Source organism: Oncorhynchus kisutch, linkage group LG23 (genome assembly GCF_002021735.2).
Source record: "Oncorhynchus kisutch isolate 150728-3 linkage group LG23, Okis_V2, whole genome shotgun sequence".
Taxonomy (NCBI): Eukaryota; Metazoa; Chordata; class Actinopteri; order Salmoniformes; family Salmonidae; genus Oncorhynchus; species Oncorhynchus kisutch.
The window spans coordinates 9732418-9755345 of NC_034196.2; the positions used below are offsets into that span (position 1 = coordinate 9732418).

The window sequence follows — 22928 nt, forward strand, 5'->3', positions numbered from 1 at the left end:
TCAGTCTGTTGAAGGATTGAAGGAAAGCCTATTTGACTTGGGCACAATAGACCGTCCTACAGATGGTAGACGTTGCCCCATGCCCCTCCCCACACACGACTCTTCAACCATGCCCAACTGGAACAGCCCCCCCCTCCCGAGTCTGAACCCATCCCCTCCCCCTCTCTTTCCTCACCCCAATAATATCCACCAGTGACCAGTGACCAGTGACCCCCCCCCCCCCCCCCCCCAACACACCACACAAAAAAACAAAAGAATCATTCAGTTCTTTCTAATCAAGTTTAATTAAAATATTGTTATTAGATTCCATTCCCATATCTGTACATTAAGACTGTAGGTTGACCAGTGGATTCTGAATCATGTGACGGTGCAGTGTGTGAGCCACACGGATAAAGAAACTCCTGAACACAAACTGAGGAATTAAAACAACTTTGGAGTTGTCTGCAAGCATGTTCAATTAAGACAGAAAATATAATTGAGCAAATATTTTGTAGAACAGAGAAACTTGTTCTACAAAAACAGACATAAGTAAATTAATACATAGATGCAGCTTTGACGTGGTTTTAGCCCAGTAGTCTTAGGAATTACATTGCTTTTGGGTGGATTCATTCGTGGCTTGGTTTGGATTTGTAGTGGCATGTGTGACTACTACGTACATATTAAAGCTGCCATAGACACCTTTGGTTTTCTGATAGAGATTAAACAAGAAGCATCTCTGTACTAGTAACAATACCAGCCTTCAACAAAAGTTGCTTTGAAAAAAAAAACAATGCTTTCTGTAGGATACAATACATAGTGTCTACCACAAGTTGGGGTTCCCATTCCAATGGATAAACTAGCATATAAAACAGATGACGACATGACAATAAACACAGATCACATTCTCAAAAAACAAAACAAAAACAAAAAAAGCACAGGAAACAATGCAGCACAGTAAAAACATGCCATCTTTGTATTCTTCTTACTTTGGGATAAAAGTGGTATAAAACACATCAAACGCCTTAGGAGCAGTACATTAAATTCCCCCCGTCTCCAGTGTCTTGGGCTCGGAGCTTGACGTGGTTTATGGCTATTTCATGTTTTAAAAGGGACATTTCACCAAAGATATCATACTATGGCACTCTCACAATGTAGTCAAGTTGTTTGGGGTTAACTTAGCCCAAGACAACCTTAAATAATCTTTAGGAGTTACACTTCAGCGAGACAGCGACGCCCCTGGACCCCACGACGGCTCGTGTGCGACACCACGCTAAGAAGTTTAATTTACAAACCAGGGATCTCCCTAGAATTTTCTGACAAGGAGGTGTTAATGTAGGCCTGAGGTCAGGTAAGGGGGAAGTGACCCCATCTGAAAGTTGGAGCGTTTAGCTTTTTTGAAAAACTGCAATTTTCTGAAACTTAAGAGAATTAAATTATATCAATACAATGTAGCCAACGCAGTAGTTGATCCTGACTGAATTTAGAGTGGTTCTCAATTACTTTGTAACATTTCTAATAGGTTAAATTTAGGGGTAATGATTATTCTATTAGCTGTCGTTATATGGATAGTATAGTGAAAATGTAAGTTGGCGTCTTAGTTTTTTTTTTTTTTTTTTTTGGGGGGGGGGGGCGACAAATTCTGAATAGGCCTAGTTCAATTACTCGATGCAATGTAGTAGACCTAGTCTACTGTAAATTGAATAATCATGGAACACCTGAACAAGGCCTATATATTTTTTAAATGTAACCTTTATTTAACAAGGCGTCAGTTAAGAACAAATTCTTATTTACAATGAACAGTGGGTTAACTGCCTTGTTCAGGTGGGTTAACTGCCTTGTTCAGGTGGGTTAACTGCCTTGTTCAGGTGGGTTAACTGCCTTGTTCAAGGGCAGAACGATTGATTTTTACCTTGTCAGCTCAGGGATTCGATCCAGCAACCTTTCGGTTACTGGCCCAACACTCGAACCACTAGGCTACCTGCCGTCCCTATGAGCTTGTTTCAGATCTCCATTCTTGACTTAATTAATCAATCTTCCTTCTCAGTTCAGGTCTACCATTCATTCAATATGCCTTGTCGTCATTGGTGAACTGACTAGGAGGCTATTATCACACCATTAGCAGCCGAGGACAGATCAAGAACTGATGAATTAACATAGTCCTAAATCTTTGAAAGTACCAAAAGAAACTGAACAGCTTGCTTTGCCATGTCTGTTTTAATCCACGCTGCGACACACACTGAATGAACTAAGCTAGCGCAACACCGCGCTCGTTTCCTTGCTAGTCAATCCGCTCGCATTCAGCATCAGAGACGCTGACGGTGCAGCTACTTAACATATTTTTTTCTGGATGAGCAGTAACAAAGTAGCAAAGCCCATGACTATCATCCACTGAGTTATCATAAAGAGGCTTAAAAAAAAATCCTACTTATAAATACATTTGTGAATAATCAATAGACATCAACACTAAGTTTCTGCAACAACTTCCTAAACAGAGGGACAGCAACAGACAAATAGAACAATCTTACTAGATAAAGGGTTTGTTGACAAATGCATGCTGATATAACATTCAAGAGCTAAAATAGTCAAATTGATATTTCATCACTCAGTTATTTGAAAGAAGATAATCACCACCCTCTCCCTGTAAAAAATCTCTTGTGTAGGAAGCAAGTGTTTATGCTTTCCGCACAGACATTTGACAGTGTTTGACAACACAACGAACACTCCCTGAAGATATGAGTCAGAAGTATCCCTGTCACAGTTCAAACATGTTTCTCTCGGCTCTCTTTCGAGTTGTCGACATATTACATTCTAAATGCCTCAACCAAAACAACCAGAGAGAGTGTTGATATGGACTGTATAGATGCCAGACCCTGACAGCAATGGTTCCTGAGTTGAGGAGTAATATACATGTTTCTGGTGTAAAAATGACTTTCTTTCAACAATTGAGCGATAAACATGGAGGAAAGAGGATTTAAATACTAGTCCAAAACGGAGTCATACAACAGTCTTAGATTTTTGGTCTGAAATGACATGTAGTCCTCCTGAGGACAGAGTAAAGATAATGTAAGACCATAAAGTTAGGTTGGTCCAATCAACATTGGTAATTCCAACCACATGGCTGTTTGTGTGGAACTAGGAGTGGACTATACCGTAGACATAATAACATGGGTACAACTTCACTTTGACACTGAAAGACTTTGGTTGTTAAGTTTGTTGGTTTTGTATTCGTTCTCTTTGGATTTCAATATACAATCTCGTAGCAGTTTCAGCTCTGTCATACACTAGTAATACACTGCCCAGAAAGCTATGCTCTCCTCACAGCATTAAAGACATGCTCTGGAACTTTGGCTAAGTGTTTTTTTTAAATCTCCAGCTTTGGGCTGGATGTGTCAATATGTAGTTCATACATGCATAATCTATGAGCAGAAATACTATATTACCTCAATTTGCCACAAAATCCCTAGTTTGAAAGCGACTGTTTTTCTGGAAACTGTGCTGTGCCATTTTCCCTACATTTTCTCCCATGTGGGCCAGCCCGCTTGCAATTTGAGTTCTAGCCAATGAGCTTCAGTCCCTCGCCATTTGAGTGACAGCTAGCAAGATGCACACACAGCAGAGCAAGAGAGCAATGACGTGGTGAACATATCTGCACATACAGTGACGTAGTAAGCATTTTTCAGGGACCACTTTTGGCTGGTGAGCATGACTTTTAGAACTACTAGCTAAAAAGTATACAAAAGTACCGGAGAATCTCTTTAAGAGATAGGAGGAACTTGTTGAAAACCAAAAGCAAACTTAATACAGGGATACTGGCCACCTGTCTCAGTAGACCAGCCTTTTAAAGAAAGAAAAAAACGCTACACACAAAACACAACAGTACCACCAGAGTATGATGCCTCACAGAAAATATCCCCACCCCTCCCAGAGGCCCAAAGTAGAAATACCCACTTTAAACATTCACAAAAGCGTAGCAATAAGTTCTCAAAACATTTAACCCCCCCAAGTTTGGCTTTTTCAAGACTTCACATAAAATACAAACCCTGACCTGTAAACCAACAGTAAAGTAAACATCATTGCGTTAAGAATTACCCCTGATCAATTTCTAATAACGGCAAGTTTCAAACAGGCTGTGTATGTGGAGGTGAAAAATTATTATTATATACACAGAGGATAGGCTGACTAACCTGTTCCATCTAGCTGGAGAACATAGTATTACTACTGACTGTTAGCCAGTCATGCCTGGGGTCCAGTATGTGTCTTATAATGAGGTAGTAGAGGCATTGAGGTCACACATTGACCAGCGAGAGACAGCTACAGCAGCCTGGAGGCACAGAACTGACACCCTGGGAGGACTAGTTTGGTTGGATGCTAAAAGCTATCATCAAAACACGTTTGAGCCACCGGGGATGGGAAGGAGTCTTTGGCAGATGGCGAGGTGTGGTGTGTTGACCCTGAGATGGCCAGTACATCTGGCTGGCTGGCTCTATGTGGATTTTATGATGGGGTTCTGAGGGTGACGTAATGGTTGGTATTAGTCAAATGGGGTTCTGAGGGTGACGTAATGGTTGGTATTAGTAAAATGGGGTTGAGGCAAGTCAGAGGAACAGTTGTCATGGGTGAGGCTATGGGTGATGGTTGTTATGAGGTTGAGGTATGGGTGATGGTTGTTATGAGGTTGAGGTATGGGTGATGGTTGTTATGAGGTTGAGGTATGGGTGATGGTTGTTATGAGGTTGAGGTATGGGTGATGGTTGTTATGAGGTATGGGTGATGGTTGTTATGAGGTATGGGTGATGGTTGTTATGAGGTATGGGTGATGGTTGTTATGAGGTATGGGTGATGGTTGTTATGAGGTATGGGTGATGGTTGTTATGAGGTTGAGGTATGGGTGATGGTTGTTATGAGGTTGAGGTATGGGTGATGGTTGTTATGAGGTTGAGGTATGGGTGATGGTTGTTATGAGGTTGAGGTATGGGTGATGGTTGTTATGAGGTTGAGGTATGGGTGATGGTTGTTATGAGGTTGAGGTATGGGTGATGGTTGTTATGAGGTTGAGGTATGGGTGATGGTTGTTATGAGGTTGAGGTATGGGTGATGGTTGTTATGAGGTTGAGGTATGGGTGATGGTTGTTATGAGGTTGAGGTAAGGGTAAAGGTTGTTATGAGGTTGAGATAAAGTAAAGGAGCAGAGTTACTCAGGAGGAGTGGTTATAAAGGTTATAAAGGTGAGTTTCCAAAGTTGAGGTAGAACCCAGGTGTGTTTACAAGGGTGAGGAGGTACTATGGGTAACAGCAACACCAGATAGCATCTGAAGATGAGGCAGACAGCCTAATAGAGCCCAGATAGCTGTGGTCCAGCTGTAGTAACCATGGTGAAGTGTCCTCTATGAGGGCGAGGTGTGCATCTTTAGATGGCTGAGGAGGTTGCGTTGCTGGGTGAACTTTCCGCCACACAGCTGGCACTCGTATGGCTTCTCCCCCGAGTGGACCCGCATGTGCTCGGCGAGACGGTACTGGCGTGTGAAGCGCATGCCGCACTCCTCGCAGGCGAAGGGCTTGAGACCCAGGTGGCTCCTCATGTGGCGGGTCATGGTGCCTCGCTGGGTGAACAACTTGCCACAGATGTTACAGGGGAACGGCCGGTTCAGCCAATGGCTCTTCTCGTGTTCCCGTAGCGACACAGCGTCCTTGCAGGTCTTACTGCAGACTGTGCAACGATGCCGAGGTTCGTCAGCGCCAGGCTCCACTCCCCGTGATGCATAGATGTCAGGGTCTTCGTCCTTCAGGTATCCACCACCCTCCTCTTCTTCTTCCTCCTCTTCTTCGATGTAGATTTCATCCTGGGTGTGTGTGTCGACGTGGGCGTTAAGCTGCTCGGAGCTGGGGAAGCCTTTCCCACAGGGGATGCAGACGTACAGATTGTCCCCCACACCTGGCTCAAACCCTGGCTGGGGCTGACGGTAGATATAGTTGGTGTTCCCATTTCTCTTACCTCTAGCTCCTCCTCCTCCTCCCTCACTCCCACTGTGCCCACTGTGCCCACTCTCTTCACTCTGGTCCTGGCCATTCTCCTCTCCATCCACCTCCCCATCCTCCAGCTCTGGGGTCACTCTATCCCCTCTGACCAGCTTTTCGTGCCCTGGGGCCCCTGGTTTCTTCACTAGGCCCTTGTGCAGTGCCTTGCCCGTCTCTCCCAGGTTGGTGGCCTCTCTGTGGGGTCGGGGTCTCTTGCAAGGGGCCCTAGGCAAGAGGTCTGTGGAGGTATTTGGAAGCTGCCTCTGGTTCTCCCTAGGCTCTGCCGTGGTGGGAGGAGTGGGAGAAACAGATGAGTGGGGGGAGGAGCTTTGGGGGAGACTGCTGGGGGACACTTCCTCTGTGGCGGTGCTTCCTGATGGACTCCTCTTGGACAGGTCCAGTCCTAGAGCCAGCCCATTAACCCTACTTCCTCCAGAGGGGCTGAGGGAAGCACACCGCGAGCCCGAAATAAACACCTCCTCCTCGGAGAGATCCTCTCTCAGCCTCCCCTCCTGGCCCCATCTCTGGTTCCTCAGGTTGCCCTTCCTGGACCCTGAGTGGTTGTTATGGTGGCTGGGGGTTGCTCTGGGGGGGGTGGAGGAGAGGCGGAGGGAGCCAGGGGTGTGTCCATTGGGGGTTGGGGAGGTGGTCAACTTGTTGGAGCTGGAGGGGGTCTGTCCGTTGTGTTTGAGCTTCCTCTGACAGAGAGCAGCTAGTTCGGTCAGCTGGAGGTAGGAGGCTGCGGTCAGGAGGGACGAGACACTGTGGTCACTGACAGAGTCAGAACTGGACAGACGACCTGTATAGATGAAGTCCAATACCTAGAGGAGAGGGGGGGGGGGGTAGCAAGTTAAATATTTATATTGTTCCAATGAGCAATTTGTTTCACAGCAAGTTGATATCAGAATACAGATAAAACAGCTGAGTTTTCAACGATTGATGTGGAATCTAAATTGATGAATGACAGAGTCCAACGCAAATATATCTGTGTATATGTGCCTACGGTCAGTGAGATGCTGCCTGTCAGGTGACCCACCTGTCTGAAGACGGAGGGGCTGACCATCTCCGTGTCCAGGTTGATCAGGTTATCGTGGGGGACCAGCGACTTGAAGTAGACGCTGCTGGCCGCCAGGACGTTCTTATGGGCACGGAACAGCGCATTCTCCACCACGATGATGACATCACACAGGTACCCTTTGGCTCGCTGCTGGTTGAGCTGCAGCAACAGCTGCTTGAAATGGTTTTGCTGCTCCATCTCACACACACTTTGGTTAACACACATGGGAGGGAGGAGGAAATAGGGAGAGGTCAGTTACTCCGTTCTGAGAACTCAAAGAATCCAACCACTGATATTCCTAGACTAATTTAAAGTCCTGCAGGCCCAAATGTGTTCCTGAAATTCTTGCAATGCCCAGGATCGCCCACAAATGGCCACATACTTAACACCTCTCTGCTCTCCCTGCAACCATCGCAGTGGTTTCTTCACATAAGCCCAAACATACTAGCAAGAGGAGAAGGATAAGCGCATTGTAGCTCCTCTGGCAGCATTAGATTCTGAGGAATGAGATCTATCAGTCTGTTCATTATCAAAGCATACAGTCATTACATGCACATGCCAGCGTACCTACACCATGATGTGGGCCAAAAGTTCCATCCCACCAGAACAGACTGAAATTCCCAGTATTTCAGGGGCATTATTTTCACAATTTCAGAGTGCTATTTTGACCTCAGTGTGGAAATGTCATTTTTTTTAAACAGGAAATAACTGCACTGGCCTTTTAATGAATCATAAACCAAATTATCAGTAAAAACACTATAACTAACTGATAGGTCTGCCTTCACTTCTTTGAACCTTCCTCCCTCCTCACGCGGGATAAAATATCATAAAGATGTGGATTTTTGGTAACAGATTGACAAGACACGAGGCAATATTTCTTAAACTTACAGAAGGAAAATAATTTCTGGAAAACTAAATATTAATATTAGTTGGCAGGGTTCTTGACTTCAACATTATTGTGTTTTGATGTACTGGTAATACCTTCTAAGAATTTTTCTGCTAGAGGTTTTCTAAGACGCCTTTTCCATGGGTCTGGCCAGAAATCACAGCCTTAATAACACATTTTTTGCATGGACATACATACATACATACATACATATATACACACACACACTACTGTTCAAAAGTTTGAGGTCACTTAGAAATGTCCTTGTTTTTTAAAGAAAAGCACATTTTCTGTCCATTAAAATAACATAAGATTTATCAGAAATACAGTGTAGACATTGTTGATGTTGTAAATTACTATTGTAGCTGGAAACGGCTGATTTAAAAAAAAAATGGAATATCTACATAGGCCCATTATCAGCAACCATCACTACTGTGTTCCAATGGCAAGTTGTGTGAACTAATCCAAGTTTATCATTTTAAAAGGCTAATTGATCATTAGAAAACCTTTTTGCAATTACGTTAGCACAGCTGAAAACTGTTGTTCTGATTAAAGAAGCAATAAAACTAGCCTTCTTTAGACTAGTTGAGTATCTGGAGCATCAGCATTCGTGGGTTTGATTACAGGCTCAAAATGTCCAGAAACAAAGAACTTCCTTCTGAAACTCGTCAGTCTATTCTTGTTCTGAGAAATGATGGCTATTCCATGCGAGAAATTGCCAAGAAACTGAAGATCTCGTACAACGCTGTGTACTACTCCCTTCACAGAACAGCGCAAACTGGCTCTAACCAGAATAGAAAGAGGAGTGGGAGGCCCCCGTGCACAACTGAGCAAGAGGACAAGTACATTAGAGTGTCTAGTTTGAGAAATAGACGCCTCACAAGTCCTCAAATGGCAGCTTCATTAAATAGTACCCGCAAAATACCAGTCTCAACGTCAAGAGTGAAGAGGCGACTCCACGATGCTAGCCTTCTAGGCAGAGTTCCTCTGTCCAGTGTCTGTTATTTTGCCCATCTTAATCTTTTCTTTTTATTGGCCAGTCTGAGATATGGCTTTTTATTTACAGCTCTGCCTAGAAGGCCAGCATCCCGGAGTCGCCTCTTCACTGTTGACGTTGAGACTGGTATTTTGCGGGTACTATTTAATGAAGCTGCCAGTGTGTTGTTAGTGTGTTGCAAAGGGAAGTGCAGCCAACACCTTGAAAATGAAGATTAAGAATACATTTAATGAGGAACAACGTCTTTCTCCCACCTCGTGGACAAAAAAACTGCTAATAATCACGTTTATTAAATAGACGTGTACACTTAAAATGTACAACATTTTGGATGCATTATTATAGTCATCCACTTCGTCACATATGCGTTATTTGACACTAGCACCAGTAGGAGATTTTTTAAATTAGAAAAACAAAAAAGGATGTTGTGTATGGGACGCGAACCTACACAAAAAGTATCAGAGCATGCTGTGTTAGCAGGGGACACTACCCGTACCAACTAAATTGAAGTGATCTGAAGGGATGGGTCCATTCTATTTCTATGATTGAAATGCCACCCACCCTCATTTTCAATTGGATTGGACCATTTTACAGTAGTTCTAATGAAGGTACTGAGCTTCGGCAAAACTTAAGACCGAACTACTCTTCAGTTCTGATCCTCCATCTCCACCAATCTGTTGCCCTACATCTGTACAAGTGGCAGCACCCCGGGGGTAATTTTTGCTTTTAAACCAGGGAGATACAAAGTTAGAAATAGTACTACTGATAACAACACATCCCATCTGTCTTGCCATACATCGATGCAGTATCACACAATCCACGCCCCCCCCTAAAATACACACTGGGAAAAAAAGAGACGTTTGAGTAATCTGTCTATCTAACGACTGCACAACACACCGATGGTGATAAGATGCTGAGGGTCCTTTTATGGACCTTACAGGCCCCTTCTGCCCACCTCCTCCCCTGCCTGCTCAAAAACAACCTCATCGCTTCAAAAGAGAGAACCATAGACTTATATAAACAGGCTGTAACCACAGTCTGGAGGAAAGAGAACAGAGAGCAGGCCATATAACCAGGTGGTCTGGTTCGGAGAGGGCGCCTGACCTACAGCATCAATGAGTTTGCCCTGCTAGCTTCTGATCGGCATGCCTACTACATTTCAATGTAGATTCAGTTAACCTACATTGTTCTGTAACTGTTCTAGTCTTGTGTTCTGGTTTGGCCTGTGTTCGAGCCTAGCCTGTGTCTGTTCTAACCTGTTTTCTGTTATTTCCTGTGTTGTGTTAGCCTGTGTCCTGTTCATTTGTCCAGTGTTTCATCTTGACTTCCTGGCAGAGATCACTGTCAGTAAATCACAAGATCTGGTCATTTAGCTGGGTTTTAGGCATGTTAGAGCAAAAGCAGCTTGGCCCTCTGGTAAAAACCTGTCGAATATTGATCATCTGAGCCGGCCCACTTTATATACTCTCCTTAATGCTTGTTAACTCAAATACACTGTTTTCTACAGGAGATTTGTTTAGACCTGAAGTCAGCCACCCTTGTCCCTCCCAGAAAACTACCAGGGGTCTAATCCTAATCAGTACCAAACCCAATCGATTCAACCTAACCTGAGGTTAGTCCCATTGAGATAAAAATCTATCTTGCAAGAGAGACCTGGTCTAAGATAGCAGCAGGGTCAACGTTTAATTGCTGGGCTAAAACCCAGCACGCACGCACACACAATAGAGGTAGAGAGAGGTATTTGAAGTGAGCAAGACAATGTGAGCATACATTGTTGACATTTTCTAAATATGACCAGCCTCTTCATCGTCAAACTTCCTTGGTGTTAATGTTGACAGAGTTTATTATAACCAGAAACTGATGCTCTGGTTCATAGTGGTTCGTGTCATGTTAATGTTATGTTCCACTCCACCTTCGGGCCACCTGGTGAGTGAGAAGGGAGGGGGCTTGATTGCATTAATCATCGATACCTGAAATGAGACTGCCACAGTAAGTACAGCACATGGGGGATGTGTGAAACTTACTCTGTCCTCAGCCTGTATCCCCACTTGCGCCAGCGAATAACTCGCTTTTCGTCCTTTACATACCAATAACCTTCCTACCAGAGTGCCAATACGGAGAAGAGTTGGCCTGAGCAGATCAGGTCACAGATTAGCGAGAACCCTGTTAGCCACAGAGTTATTAACCTGGCTCAAAACGATGTCCCCAGTGTGACTCTTACTGAGCCATGTTCACACAGTGTTCCCGGAAAGGCCACCCCAAGGTTAGTCCATCAAGCATGATCCCTCCTAACTAGCTAACTTAATTATTACTAAACACATGCGAACTCCTAACATAATTAGGTGTAAGAATCGTTTTATACATAGATTTTCCAGATATTATGGGAAGGGAACTTTGTTTCGTCCATGTTTGTGTTCATTCGGTTAAACCAAAAAAAGGATAGTAGGTTTTTACAGCCACAATCCTGAGTTTGTGTTTCAGACAAACAGCATCCCTACCACTTGGTATAAAACTGAGGGATGTGGCTGAGGAAATGTAACCACTAAAACTCAAAGATCAAGCATAAAATTGATTTAACATCACCGTTTTAAACATATTCCCAGACATTGTTTGTTTACAGACTGAAATGGCAACAAAACAAACATTGGAGTAAAATAACCGTAGGCCTATTTTGTGTTAGGATAGGGTAAGACAGTTGTACTACCTGATGTAAACAACCATGATGCTCTATGATGTATTTTTCAGGAATCAAATCATTAGGACGAATTGAAATTAAACAGCAGGAAATATTCTAAGAGATTGTGGCAGATATCAGAAAATGAATTTGAAAAACCACAATAAACAAATGAATAACTAAATCCCCATAACCATGTTTTTATTTTAGCTATTTACACTATCTTGTGTTAATTCTGATGAATTTGTCTAACCTACGCAGTAAAACGTCAAATCATTAGTATTGTTTATAATGTTGCGAAAGCCTGACGTTCCTCACACATTGGAGAAACATTTAAATTCACTGCAGTATCCATCATCACACAAGCGATTGTAAAACCAGTGTTTCTATCCCATGATTTAAAATATCTGATTCAATGACACACAGTTGAGAGAAATAAGAGGGGGAAAAAAAACATTAAATGGGCGATACTCGTCTACCACAAAAGAGATAATGGTCTACGCGCTGAAGGGGTAGGGCGAAGGAAGGAATCCAACAATGCCTTTTATTCAATTAACCTACATTGCTGCGCCTGCCCTGCATAAGATTTCAGTTCATATTTTTGTTTATTATAAGTTTATTATATCATAAAGTTATATATCTTATTCCAAAGATGTGAAAAATAAACCAAAGGCAGCAATCAACGGGTTAAAAGGAGTGCAGGTATTGAGGTGGTTGCCAAGCTGGTAATACTAGCTCTGACTTTGGCTACACACTGGGAGACCCCTCTGGGCATATGCTACGAGCCAAATGTTAGGTGTTTCTGGTATTTCTTCAAACAACGTAGTGCAAACTCCTTGAACACGAGTACACACACCAAGTTGCATCACAAAACATGCGAGGAACTGAGAAAAAAATATATAGATTTACCTTAATTCATCGATGATCGCGTTTTTAATTTACCATCCTCTCTCCTACCTCACTCACTACCCTCGGTTCGCACTCCCCCACTACTATTCTGCTAGCAGTACTGGCGATGACGTCAGTTTTCTATGGTAATGAGGAAACCTTCAAAATAAACGCCTGAATTTCAAAATATTGGAAGGTGGATAACTCCACACCAGGGATTGGCAGCTTTGATGGGGGTGGGGCCCACGAAAAAAACGGACTCATCATGTGGTGCCGCAGTGGCTCGTGGGTCTGCATACCGTGGGTCAGTTCTATAACTAATTTCATGCAATTCCCACCTCTGTCAGTAATTGGACAATGCTAACTACAAGTTTAGATAGCTGGCCAATAGACTAATTTACCAATCCCCAAGAGTGACCGCTAATGGACAACCAAATTTTGAAATTGCACAGTAAATTGAGACCCCTTCTGGTCTGGAGACTAACAAAAGGGGGGCATGGGCCGCCAGTTGCCTACCCCTGCTTAACACTGTTTGTCAATTTCAGTTTATGTGAGAAAATAAGCATTGAATAGTGTAGGGCCCCCATACTCAACTGGCGGACAGGATCTGGACCCATAACGGGGTCAATACGGACGGGCTTCAATCCCTGGTATCATATAAACACACATAAGACATGGAACAATGTGTAGAATGGCAGGAAATTCGCTTAAAACAGAAGAAGAAGAAAAACTGCTGCATGCAAAATTTCTAGAATTAGCTTTAAAAATGCACAATTTTCTCTCCGAGAAACAAGAGGCGTGTGAGTGGGGGTTTGTTACTATGTTATCCATTCGGACCTTTGCCACCTAAAACATTTGTGTGACTAGACCTTCTCAAATAGCTATTGAGTACCCCTGGTATAGTGAATCATTCTACCAATCTAAATCGCTGTGAAATATATTTTCAATAACAAAAAATATTATTTTTAGGCTCAGCTGTTTGAAACTGGGTGGACCAAAACTGCTGTTCGAAGCTGGTGGAACAAAACCGAAAGTAACTTTTGTACAGCTCTATAAACCATCTTTTTTGTTATTGAAAATATATTTTCGATGGTGATTTAGATGATACAATGATCCCCTACATTATTCAGTGCTTGTTTTGTCACATAAACGGAAATTGAGCGAACAGTGTCAATTTTAGCAACCAGGAAATGACAGGGCGATTTCCACTAGATAACCCAGCCACAAAGTCAGAACAGCTTTCCCAGAATGACAACAGATACCGCTCCAGTCGGAGAAATCAAGAGCAATATCACAGCCAATCACAACACTGGCGGGTAAGTAAAACGGTGAAACACTGTCGTTCACTGGTTGGTTATGAATATGATTGGATTGTTTATGATTCTTGGCAATGTCAATAGTTTGTATGTATGCTTGTTTGCATGTAACTATTCCTCTTTTGTTTGTTGATATTTGTTTGTAAATAAAACAACAATAAAAATACAATAAAAAAAAAAGAAGATACGAACAAAAATGTGTCGGTTGCTTAGCAACAAACCCCAACTGTCAAAACACCTCAAAACAATAGATGGTATCATGAACAAGCTGAAAGGAGCAAAATAAGATTTCCCACATGGCAGTTTCTTGTCATTCTTGCTAGCAATCTGGCCATCCAGAGTCACAACAACATGCTGACTTCTGCAACATAGAAGCGCGCACATAATTGTCATGGGGTGGTCAGCTACATATACATAGAGAAATAATAATGGCGTCTTTTTGTAGGCACTAACTCCGCCATGGTTCGTCGGACGAAGCCTATGAGGAAACATAATTGAATTTCTGTAGGGTTTTTGGATAAGCACTGAAAATATGGTCTGTGGTAAACACAGGCTTAGGAGGTCTTGTACGTTTTGTTCTATGAGCTCATATTCAACAGCTTTACGGCACTTTGTGAATTTTGAAGAATTTTTGTAATAATAAACACAAATCACATAAAGGCTTTATGATTAATACAAGTTATGTTAACTGACTGCTATTATCTCATAGAACAAAACGTATAAGATCTCCTAAGCCTGTGTTAACCTCATACCTTGTTTTCGCGTTTATTCCAAAACCCTATTCTTTCCCCGTTCATTTTTCCCATGGGGATGGCTGAACAAACCAGAGGTAACTTATTTCCGGGTTTTAGGACTAGAAATTGGAGAGCTCTATTAGCGCCAGATATATTATGGCCATTTTCTGAAATTACAATGCAAAATGCAAAATAAATCCTATGTGTAGCACCTTTAAAAGTGAAACATTGTTTTTGAGGTAGTACAGGCAGACTGCAAGGCATGTGTTAACCCTCGCTTTACCAAACTAAATGCTAGTTTGGACGCAAGGGGAAATAATGTGTGAGTTGAAATAAATACAAGCGGTGATTCGGACAGCAAAATTAAAGTGATTATTTTCAGATGGAACTGTTAGCAGGCATAGGTGTGCCTGTGACGGCCAATACAGCGCGGCTTGGAACGCTGCTTGTCCAATCAATCAATCAAATGTATTTATAAAGCCCTTTTTAAATCAGCTACAGGCTAAAAAGATGTTCTCCAATCAGCATCCAGGAGCCAAACAACCAGTTTTACAATACATTTGAATCAATTTCGAGTTTTATTGTGCTTATAAGAACTGCACGAAGGAATTTTAAGACCACTATTGAAAAATACAATGTTCAGGCTAGTATGTTGACAATGTTGGGCTTATAGTGAAAAAAAACGTGCCGATATAAAAGTGGGGTTGGGGGTACTCCGTAGGTTCTGTAGAATCTATACATTGTGTAATTTCATACGGCACTGAATAATATGGATTGTTGCTGGCCTTTTACCACACCCATTCCATAGGCCACAATCAGAGGTGGGTAGTAATGCCCTACAAGTAAGTCTTTACACGTACTTAAGTAATTTTTGGAGGAACTAGTACTTGTTTAGTTACTTTCTGTAGGCTGTACTCTTACTCAAGTAACTTACTTTTTACTCCGTTACATTTTATCAAATTACTTTAGTTACATACATTTATATTATTATATCGTTGCTGTCAGATAACCTCATCTCTCCAAATGTTTAATGATTTTCATTCACTATTCAAAATAGCTTGTCATCAAGTCTTACTGAGGATATTTTTTTTGTCAGTTCTTAGCCAGACGCGATCAGAGTTAAGTTGCACTATAATTACCTTCTGCTTTTGTAATATTATATATTTCAGGAGTAAGATAAGTATTTTTCTGATATTCTGCTGTTGAAATGGTTTTGATGGCAAGTGGAAATGAAACGACTAAGTAGCTAGATAGTTAACTCTGTATCTGACAGAATGTTTAAAGGGATTCTTTACTCCCCCAGTGTCAGATGAACTTGTGGATACCAATTGTATCCAGTTTGAAATGCAGTTTGAAAAAATATGCTAATTACCCCTGGACTTCCAGTCATTGCGCGATCTGCTAGCATGCTGTGGGACTAGCAGATACCCATCGACCCCCAGTCATTGCCTTAATGTTAGTTAGCATTGGCTCGCAAAACTACCTCTAACTTCCTTCATACTGGAAGGAAGTTCCTTCATACTGGACAAAAATTAGCATTTATTTGTAGGGGGACTCTTATTTTGACAAAAATAAATCTGTGATTGTGCTGCCAGCATAATTTCCTGCAGACAGGTGAATGGTAATGGGAACCCTAACCCCTTGACCCAAATTTAAATAAAAGCAAACTGAAAGGGGAGAGAGGAGAAAAGCCTCTCCTTAGCCCTGCCAGACCAGCTGCTGATGCGCAGAAGTGCCCAAGGGAAAAAGTTTTGTGTCAGTTTAACCTGAACAACCAGGATACAAGCCGGATAAGTTGACCAGAATCGACAAAGATAACAACTGCCTCTGCCACACTGTATGTATGGGCCCCTGCCCCCTGGCATTGTACGAACTGAAATATCCTTTGCTTGTTGAAACAGGCTCCTTGAGGGTGCTTGACTTGGGCAGGAGCTCACCGGAGCTGAGTCTTGGCACCTCAAATGTTCTACTGCTTGAGCTCCTGTTCCTCTTGATAGAATATTAGCTCAAAAGTATTGTGGAGCTCCTGCACCTAAATGTAAACAGTACCGGCATCCAAGTCAAGCATAGCTCCTTGTATGAGATAAAGCACTGGTGAATAAAGGGTGTGGTGCAGGCTGATTATATGTTACATCAGTGTTTCCCAACCAGGGGTACTAGGGGGCACTTGAGAAGACTCATGAGACCATAGGTTTGTTTACTGGTATTTTATTTGACCTTTATTTACCTAGGCAAGTCAGTTAAGAACAAATTCTTATTTTCAATGACCGGGTTCAGGGGCAGAACGACAGATTTTGTACCTTGTCAGCTCAGCTTGCAACCTTCCGGTTACTAGTCCAACGCTCTAACCACCAGGCTACCCTGCCTCCCCTGGTAAAATGCACGTGAGGGGGAACTTCAGGGGTACTCTGGGCAGAGCAAAATGTACTTGGTGGTACATTAACTGAAAAAGGTTGGGAACCACTGGGTTACATAATGTCTCTGTCAGAGAATGGACTTCAATTCTTTCATGTCTTACAGCTTGCTGACATGAAGGCTCAGTATTATTTCATCCCTTGACATGTCTTATTGATTATGACTGTGCCAATAATGATTACGTTGCCAATATTTGATTGTCAATATGACATTTCGTGTGAGATAAAAAGATCACCCAAATTTGTGGACATCTTAAATATACATTTTAAAGAAACATTTTGACAAGAAATTGACAGGGTTAATAAATCATGGAAAAGTTTAAAAGCCATTGTTAATAAATGCATTCTGATTATGAGATCAACTGTAATGCTTATACAAGTGACAAGGAGTAGAAAGATAAATAAATTAGACGACTCATTGCAACTAATGGACACCTCTGTCCATCTGTCCGTATGAAGAGTGGGTCACAGGAAGACGAGGTGAAAAGAGGAGACGTGCCACTTAATCTTTAAATACTGTCACGTACTGTGTGTGTGTGTTACTTTCTAAATGTAATCCATAACATGAGAAGGATTTATCAAGAACAACTTCCCGCGTCTCTGTTAGTTACTAGTTACCTGTCCAAAATCGTAATTAGTAACATAACTTTTGGATTACCCAAACTCAGTAACATAATCTGATTACTTTCATTAGATAAAGCAGATGGAGCCAACATGAACTTGCACCTTTTTCCAATGCTGAATTGAATGTCATTGATAAAACAGAAAAGGTGTCATAATTTTTTTTTTTTCTGCAAAAATACCTTTCTGAATTTAAAAGTAATCCAAGAAGTAATCATCTGGTTTTTCAAAAGTGTATGTGATCTAATACAATAGTTTTTCTGGTAACAACTCATTTCAGTAAACAAAAATTGCAATCAGATTAGATTGAACTGATTACATGTGTGTGCTCTCTAGAGGCTGCAAGGGATTCTACATGGACTAGTATTCCCCTAGAGGACACAGTATACACTTTTATAACAACTACTTCAGTTTAAATCTGCCAAGCAACTTTTAGGTATTGAACCTACAGCATACCATATCATGGTAGTAGGCTATTCAATAGCTATAAAGCAAAAGTTTGATTATTTGTACACCTTATATTGTTCCTGGTGCATAAACAAATTATTTGAAAAATAAACTCCAGCACACTGGTATTCTTGTAGCTTCAGAATGTGTTATTGATTAGGCTCACCTAATCAGCATTGAAACCATTGTAACGTATTTTGTAACATGGTCTTATCTTTTTATTTCAACGTCAACCTGCTACTAGTGTGTTTTCAGATGTTATATTGCCTCAGATGAATACCCTTTTACTATTTCAATCAAGTGAGAAATAGTGGCCCATGTTTAGGATTCTCCCAAAATAGACTAAATAAATGGACGAATACTCTCATTTGACAAAATGACTTCCGGATAAATATACTAAAATCAAAGTATTGGTGCACTCCAAGTACAGTGTTGTTTTTCATTCGGAAAGAGTGCGTGCGTACACACTGTACAGAGGAGACAGTAAGAGCCAACATTTGGATATCGCTGTGTATTCTGGGTACAGACAGTAATTCCACGATGGCGGCGAGCAGGAGGCTGCACAAGGTATATTTCCTGATCAATCAAATTAGGATTTTCTCTTGTTAGATTAAAAAAGTACAACATTCGGACTCCCAAATCTCAGATCAAATTAAATGTGTCGTTAAATTTGTTTTATTTAGCCCCACAGTGTCAGAAACCTCATGAAACTCGGTAGGCGGAAAATGACGTTAGTATGCTAAGCTAACCAGCTAGCAGTTGTTTTTTGGTCATGTTAGCACCGGCATATTAATAGGCTAGATTCGAATTAAACGTTTTGTTAATCTAAATGGATTAACAAGGTTAACCATGTGTCATCATAATTTAAGATTCAATTCAGTATGGTGTCATCAATTGGGTGATAATCGCGCTTCAACATGTTTGATCTTCGGCACAGAAAAACTTTAGCTAGCTACGTATTGTAGCTAGCTTAATACTAATTTAGCAGGGAGTTAATTGTGCTAGCTAGCTACGCACAACAGTTACATAGGTCGTTAGCAGTGTGGTTCGTTGCGCTAGCTAGCGAGTTAGAAATTCGGGTTAGTGTTACCTAGCAAGTTTATTTTCTCTATGTGAAACCGAGGCGAGGAAGCTGACCAGCTAACGTTAACCCGATGTATATACAATCTTGCTAACGTTATGCTGTAGCTACCGGTAAACAGCCAAACCCACTTCCTGTGATTTGGTTTCTTAGCTTTGAATTGTTTTGAGTAGTCTAGTGAATCGAAAGTGAAATTGAGCATGCGGCTGCCAAGTAACGTTAAGCTAGCTAGTTAACGTAGTTTAATTTAATTCATTCGATCTCAATATTCGAGGTAACACCGGGTTTAAATCATGTTCTCAACACTGTGTCAACAACCCGGCCTTATCATAATTGGCATTTATCTTTTCCCTTGCATTTGTCAGCCACCATTTGACCCAGCCTAGGATAAGTACTCCTAGTAAACAGTCCCCATCAAGTCAACAAGAATAGATACAATGTTTTGAACTCTACACATCTTAGTTTGACAGTCGTTTGCATTGTAGTCCTGTAGCAGTGGTCTTATCCAGAGCAACATAGAATAAGGCTACATTTGCGCTCTGATTTGATAATACATGAAATCAGGAAGCTGTGCACACGTTTAATTCTAATGTGTATGGGTGTGTTAACTGTAAGGTCCTTGTCACTATAACAATACCCCCAAACTCATGATTTCCAGTGAAAGGTGGGATTTATGAATCAGTCCTCTGGTGTGGCAGAAGGCAGTGTTCTGTAGTGAGATCAGTGTGAGAATGCACTGGATCACTTCCTGGTTGAGAAGGGGTGTGGCTGCTTGGTTCCAGGGATGAGACTGACATGTTGATATGTTAACATATATGTTAATCCCTAGTACTTTTAGTCATCCAGTCTTTTATTTGTATGACATTTATTTAATTGTCACTGAAATTTAGGGCAAATTAGGGTTAAGTGCCTTGTCGGCTCGGGTATTCAAACCAGCGACCTTTCGGTTACAGGCCCAATGCCCTAACCGCTAGGCTACCTGCCACCCTGTGTGAGTAGTTCCGTATGTCACCCTGTGTGAGTAGTTCCGTATGTCACCCCGTGTGTTTGTCTGTTTTTTAGTGGTTACTAGGACTCAGCCAACACAGAAACATGTTTTATCACTTCTTTATCTCTTGTTTGATAAAAACCTTTCTGCTTCCTGTAATGGTTATGATTAACTAACTGTACAGGGGAACTTGCTCATGATGTATTCACCCTCTTTTTCAGGAACTTGATGAAATCCGCAAGTCTGGAATGAAAAATTTTCGTAACATTCAAGTGGATGAATCAAATATTTTGACTTGGCAAGGCCTCATTGTTCCAGTAAGTCACTATTTATACTACTCTTGTCTCCGGAACAGACATGAACATGACCAGAATAATAAGGAGGACCAAGGCACTCTCCACGATATTGCAATTCCTTTGTTGCTGTGGCATGTTCAGTAGGACATCAGCTCACCTTTTAACCAAACGTCATTGTCTCTCTCCCCTCTAAAAGGACAACCCTCCATACGATAAAGGTGCTTTCAGAATCGAGATCATCTTCCCAGCAGAGTACCCCTTCAAGCCCCCCAAGATCACGTTCAAGACCAAGATCTACCACCCCAACATCGACGAGAAGGGACAGGTGTGTCTGCCTGTGATCAGCGCAGAGAACTGGAAACCAGCCACTAAAACTGACCAAGGTACGGCGGAAAGACGCACGCACACTCAGACAAAGACAATAGACAGTGGTTTCTTCTCATAACTTTTTAAGTAGTAGTTATTATTGCAGTTCTTTGTGATTTATCATTGAAATGCCGCCTGAACCCTAACCATCCAGTCTCCTCTCCCTCGGAGGCTCCTGTCTATTTGGCTGGAGAGGTTTCCATCCTGCAACCTCTACGTGGTTATGGATTTCAATGTCTTTCTCGTCTGTTTCATCTGGTCGACATGACGTCATCCTCCATTTTTACATAATTCTTAGTCTCCTCTTTTGTTCTGCTTGTCTCCCTGCAGTGATCCAGTCCCTGATTGCGCTGGTCAACGACCCCCAGCCAGAGCATCCTCTCAGGGCAGACCTAGCAGAGGAATACTCTAAGGACCGTAAAAAATTCTTTAAGAACGCAGAAGAGTTTACAAAGAAACATGGAGAAAAACGACCTGTGGACTGAGAACGCAAACGTGTGACTCCCTCTTCCTACCCCCCCCCCCCCCCGGGCCTCCTCTACTCCTCTATCTACTCCCCCCTCTTTCCCCCCCCTCAAACCCCCCTACACCCCTCTCTGCTCTTACCCAATCTCCTGAAAATGCCCCCACACACGTACACACATCCTTCTAGCCCCCCTCCTCCTGGGGCGATATATCTCAGCTCCACTTCTCCCTGGCAACAGGACTGTGTCGTGAATCAGGCAAGTTGGTCACCTCTGGGTGTCAGCTTGTGGCTGTTACTAACTTTCTACTGATTTCTTAAATTATAAAAATGCCGGAATTGGGCCCAAGAGAGCAGCTTGTTAAAGAGGGAACAAAACAAATACAACGTAAAGAAAGATCTAGATGGAAATGTTATGCTCAATTCGTACACAGAAGTGCTGGTGCAGACCTCTGTATAAAGATGATCAAGTGTTTTGAAAACTATTTGGTAAATGCTCAACTTGTGGTCTGATTGTTAACCCTTTTCATCTCACTCCTTCCCCTCACTAAAATATGTAACAGAAAAAAATCAGCCCCAAAAGCAACAAAATGATAAAAAAAAACACTTAAAGCATCAAGGTTCAGGTGTGGAGAAATGTTTATTTTATATTTCTTTTCTTTTTTTTGCCTATGTTGCACTTTACTCTGTGGAACTAGCTTTTAAGTTTACCATAAAAATTCAGTTTGTCACCAATTCAATGGTCCAGATGTTATAAAAGGGAAAAAAAATGTTTGACTGAACTTGCTTTTGTTTCTTTGAGAGGTTACGATGAAATGTTTTGTTCATATACTTGTTGTATACTTAGCAGACAGTTTGACCATGTGACAGGAAGTACTGCTCTTCATGCCATTGCTCACTGGCCTCTTTTCAAGGTTCTGACTAGAGGGAGTACAGCTATGACCAGAAGTTACTCTCTTTTTTGTTGTTTTTTGTAGCAGGTTAGGAGATTTAGGTCAAGAAATAACGTTTATGACACCCCGTTCCCATTGAAACTGCTCGTCAGTCTCCGCCCCAACCAGCAAGGCACTGCACAAATTCACCAATCTTAATCACATGAGTAGTTATTTGGCATAAAAAGTGATTTGTGAATGATGATGGTGGTAGAAGTTTAGTCATTTAAACATGCATCAGCAACAACCAGCAGACCAGTACCAGTAGAACAGTAGCTGCCATGAGGGTGTAAATTACATTGGAAATATTTTGGAAGCTCTAGAAATGCATTCATGTTTACGTTTATTTTTACCACGTTTATTCTACTACAGCCACCTTAATGCACACTTTAAAATGGTGTGAGCTAAAAGTATGTATGAAATGTTATGGATATTACTAATGTTACGGTCCCTACTACAAAAAAAACAAAAAAAATACTTGTAATTTTGTCCTTAACATTTATTTGAAATACTGTAGAATTCCTTTCATTCTTATGGAGATCTGCTCCTTCTGCGGTGAGGCAATATGTCCGACTGGTGGCTTCAAAGCCTGTCAGTGGCCAATAAATAGCATCAGAAATCCAGGGTTTAAATACGTCACTGCGTTATTTACGTTATTGGTTAAGACCAATAATGTATTGGTTAGGGCTCGGTGCCAATGAAATGCATACATTAGTGTATTGAGACCAGTGTATGCCACTTTTCACCACTAGAGGGCAATACTTCTCTACAATAGAA

General features: G+C 41.8%; 2 protein-coding genes across 4 annotated transcripts; one reads left to right on the forward strand and one right to left on the reverse strand.

Annotated features, from left to right (window-relative positions):
- Positions 1–266: 266 nt before the first annotated feature.
- On the reverse strand, positions 267–12650 carry LOC109868540 (hypermethylated in cancer 2 protein). The gene is made up of 3 exons (XM_020458172.2): positions 12515–12650; positions 7031–7259; positions 267–6815 (listed from the first exon to the last, which is right to left on the reverse strand). Exons 2-3 carry the CDS (start codon positions 7247–7249, stop codon positions 5364–5366), a joined length of 1671 nt encoding a protein of 556 aa, XP_020313761.1. The 5' UTR covers positions 7250–7259; positions 12515–12650; the 3' UTR covers positions 267–5363.
- A 1018-nt stretch (positions 12651–13668) lies between these two features.
- Positions 13669–22772, forward strand: LOC109868422 (ubiquitin-conjugating enzyme E2 L3). Of its 3 annotated transcripts, none has more exons than XM_020457980.2 (4): positions 13669–13809; positions 20316–20411; positions 20587–20773; positions 21087–22772. In XM_020457980.2, exons 1-4 carry the CDS (start codon positions 13684–13686, stop codon positions 21239–21241), a joined length of 564 nt encoding a protein of 187 aa, XP_020313569.1. In that variant the 5' UTR covers positions 13669–13683; the 3' UTR covers positions 21242–22772. The 3 variants fall into 3 exon arrangements, with proteins under 3 accessions (XP_020313569.1, XP_031658920.1, XP_020313570.1); XM_031803060.1 differs by lacking the exon at positions 13669–13809 and adding an exon at positions 15079–15385; XM_020457981.2 differs by lacking the exon at positions 13669–13809 and adding an exon at positions 18459–18592.
- Positions 22773–22928: the final 156 nt, after the last annotated feature.

What these genes read in the sequence shown, in the direction of transcription:
- LOC109868540 (XM_020458172.2), bottom strand. Translation starts at nt 7,249, where the DNA reads ATGGAGCAGCAAAACCATTTCAAGCAGCTGTTGCTGCAGCTCAACCAG. An exon ending in GCCCCTCCGTCTTCAGACAG is followed by an intron (nt 6,816 to 7,030) that starts GTGGGTCACCTG and finishes CCTCTCCTCTAG; the next exon opens with GTATTGGACTTCATCTATAC.
- LOC109868422 (XM_020457980.2), top strand. Translation starts at nt 13,684, where the DNA reads ATGACAGGGCGATTTCCACTAGATAACCCAGCCACAAAGTCAGAACAG. An exon ending in GCCAATCACAACACTGGCGG is followed by an intron (nt 13,810 to 20,315) that starts GTAAGTAAAACG and finishes CCTCTTTTTCAG; the next exon opens with GAACTTGATGAAATCCGCAA. An exon ending in AGCCACTAAAACTGACCAAG is followed by an intron (nt 20,774 to 21,086) that starts GTACGGCGGAAA and finishes GTCTCCCTGCAG; the next exon opens with TGATCCAGTCCCTGATTGCG.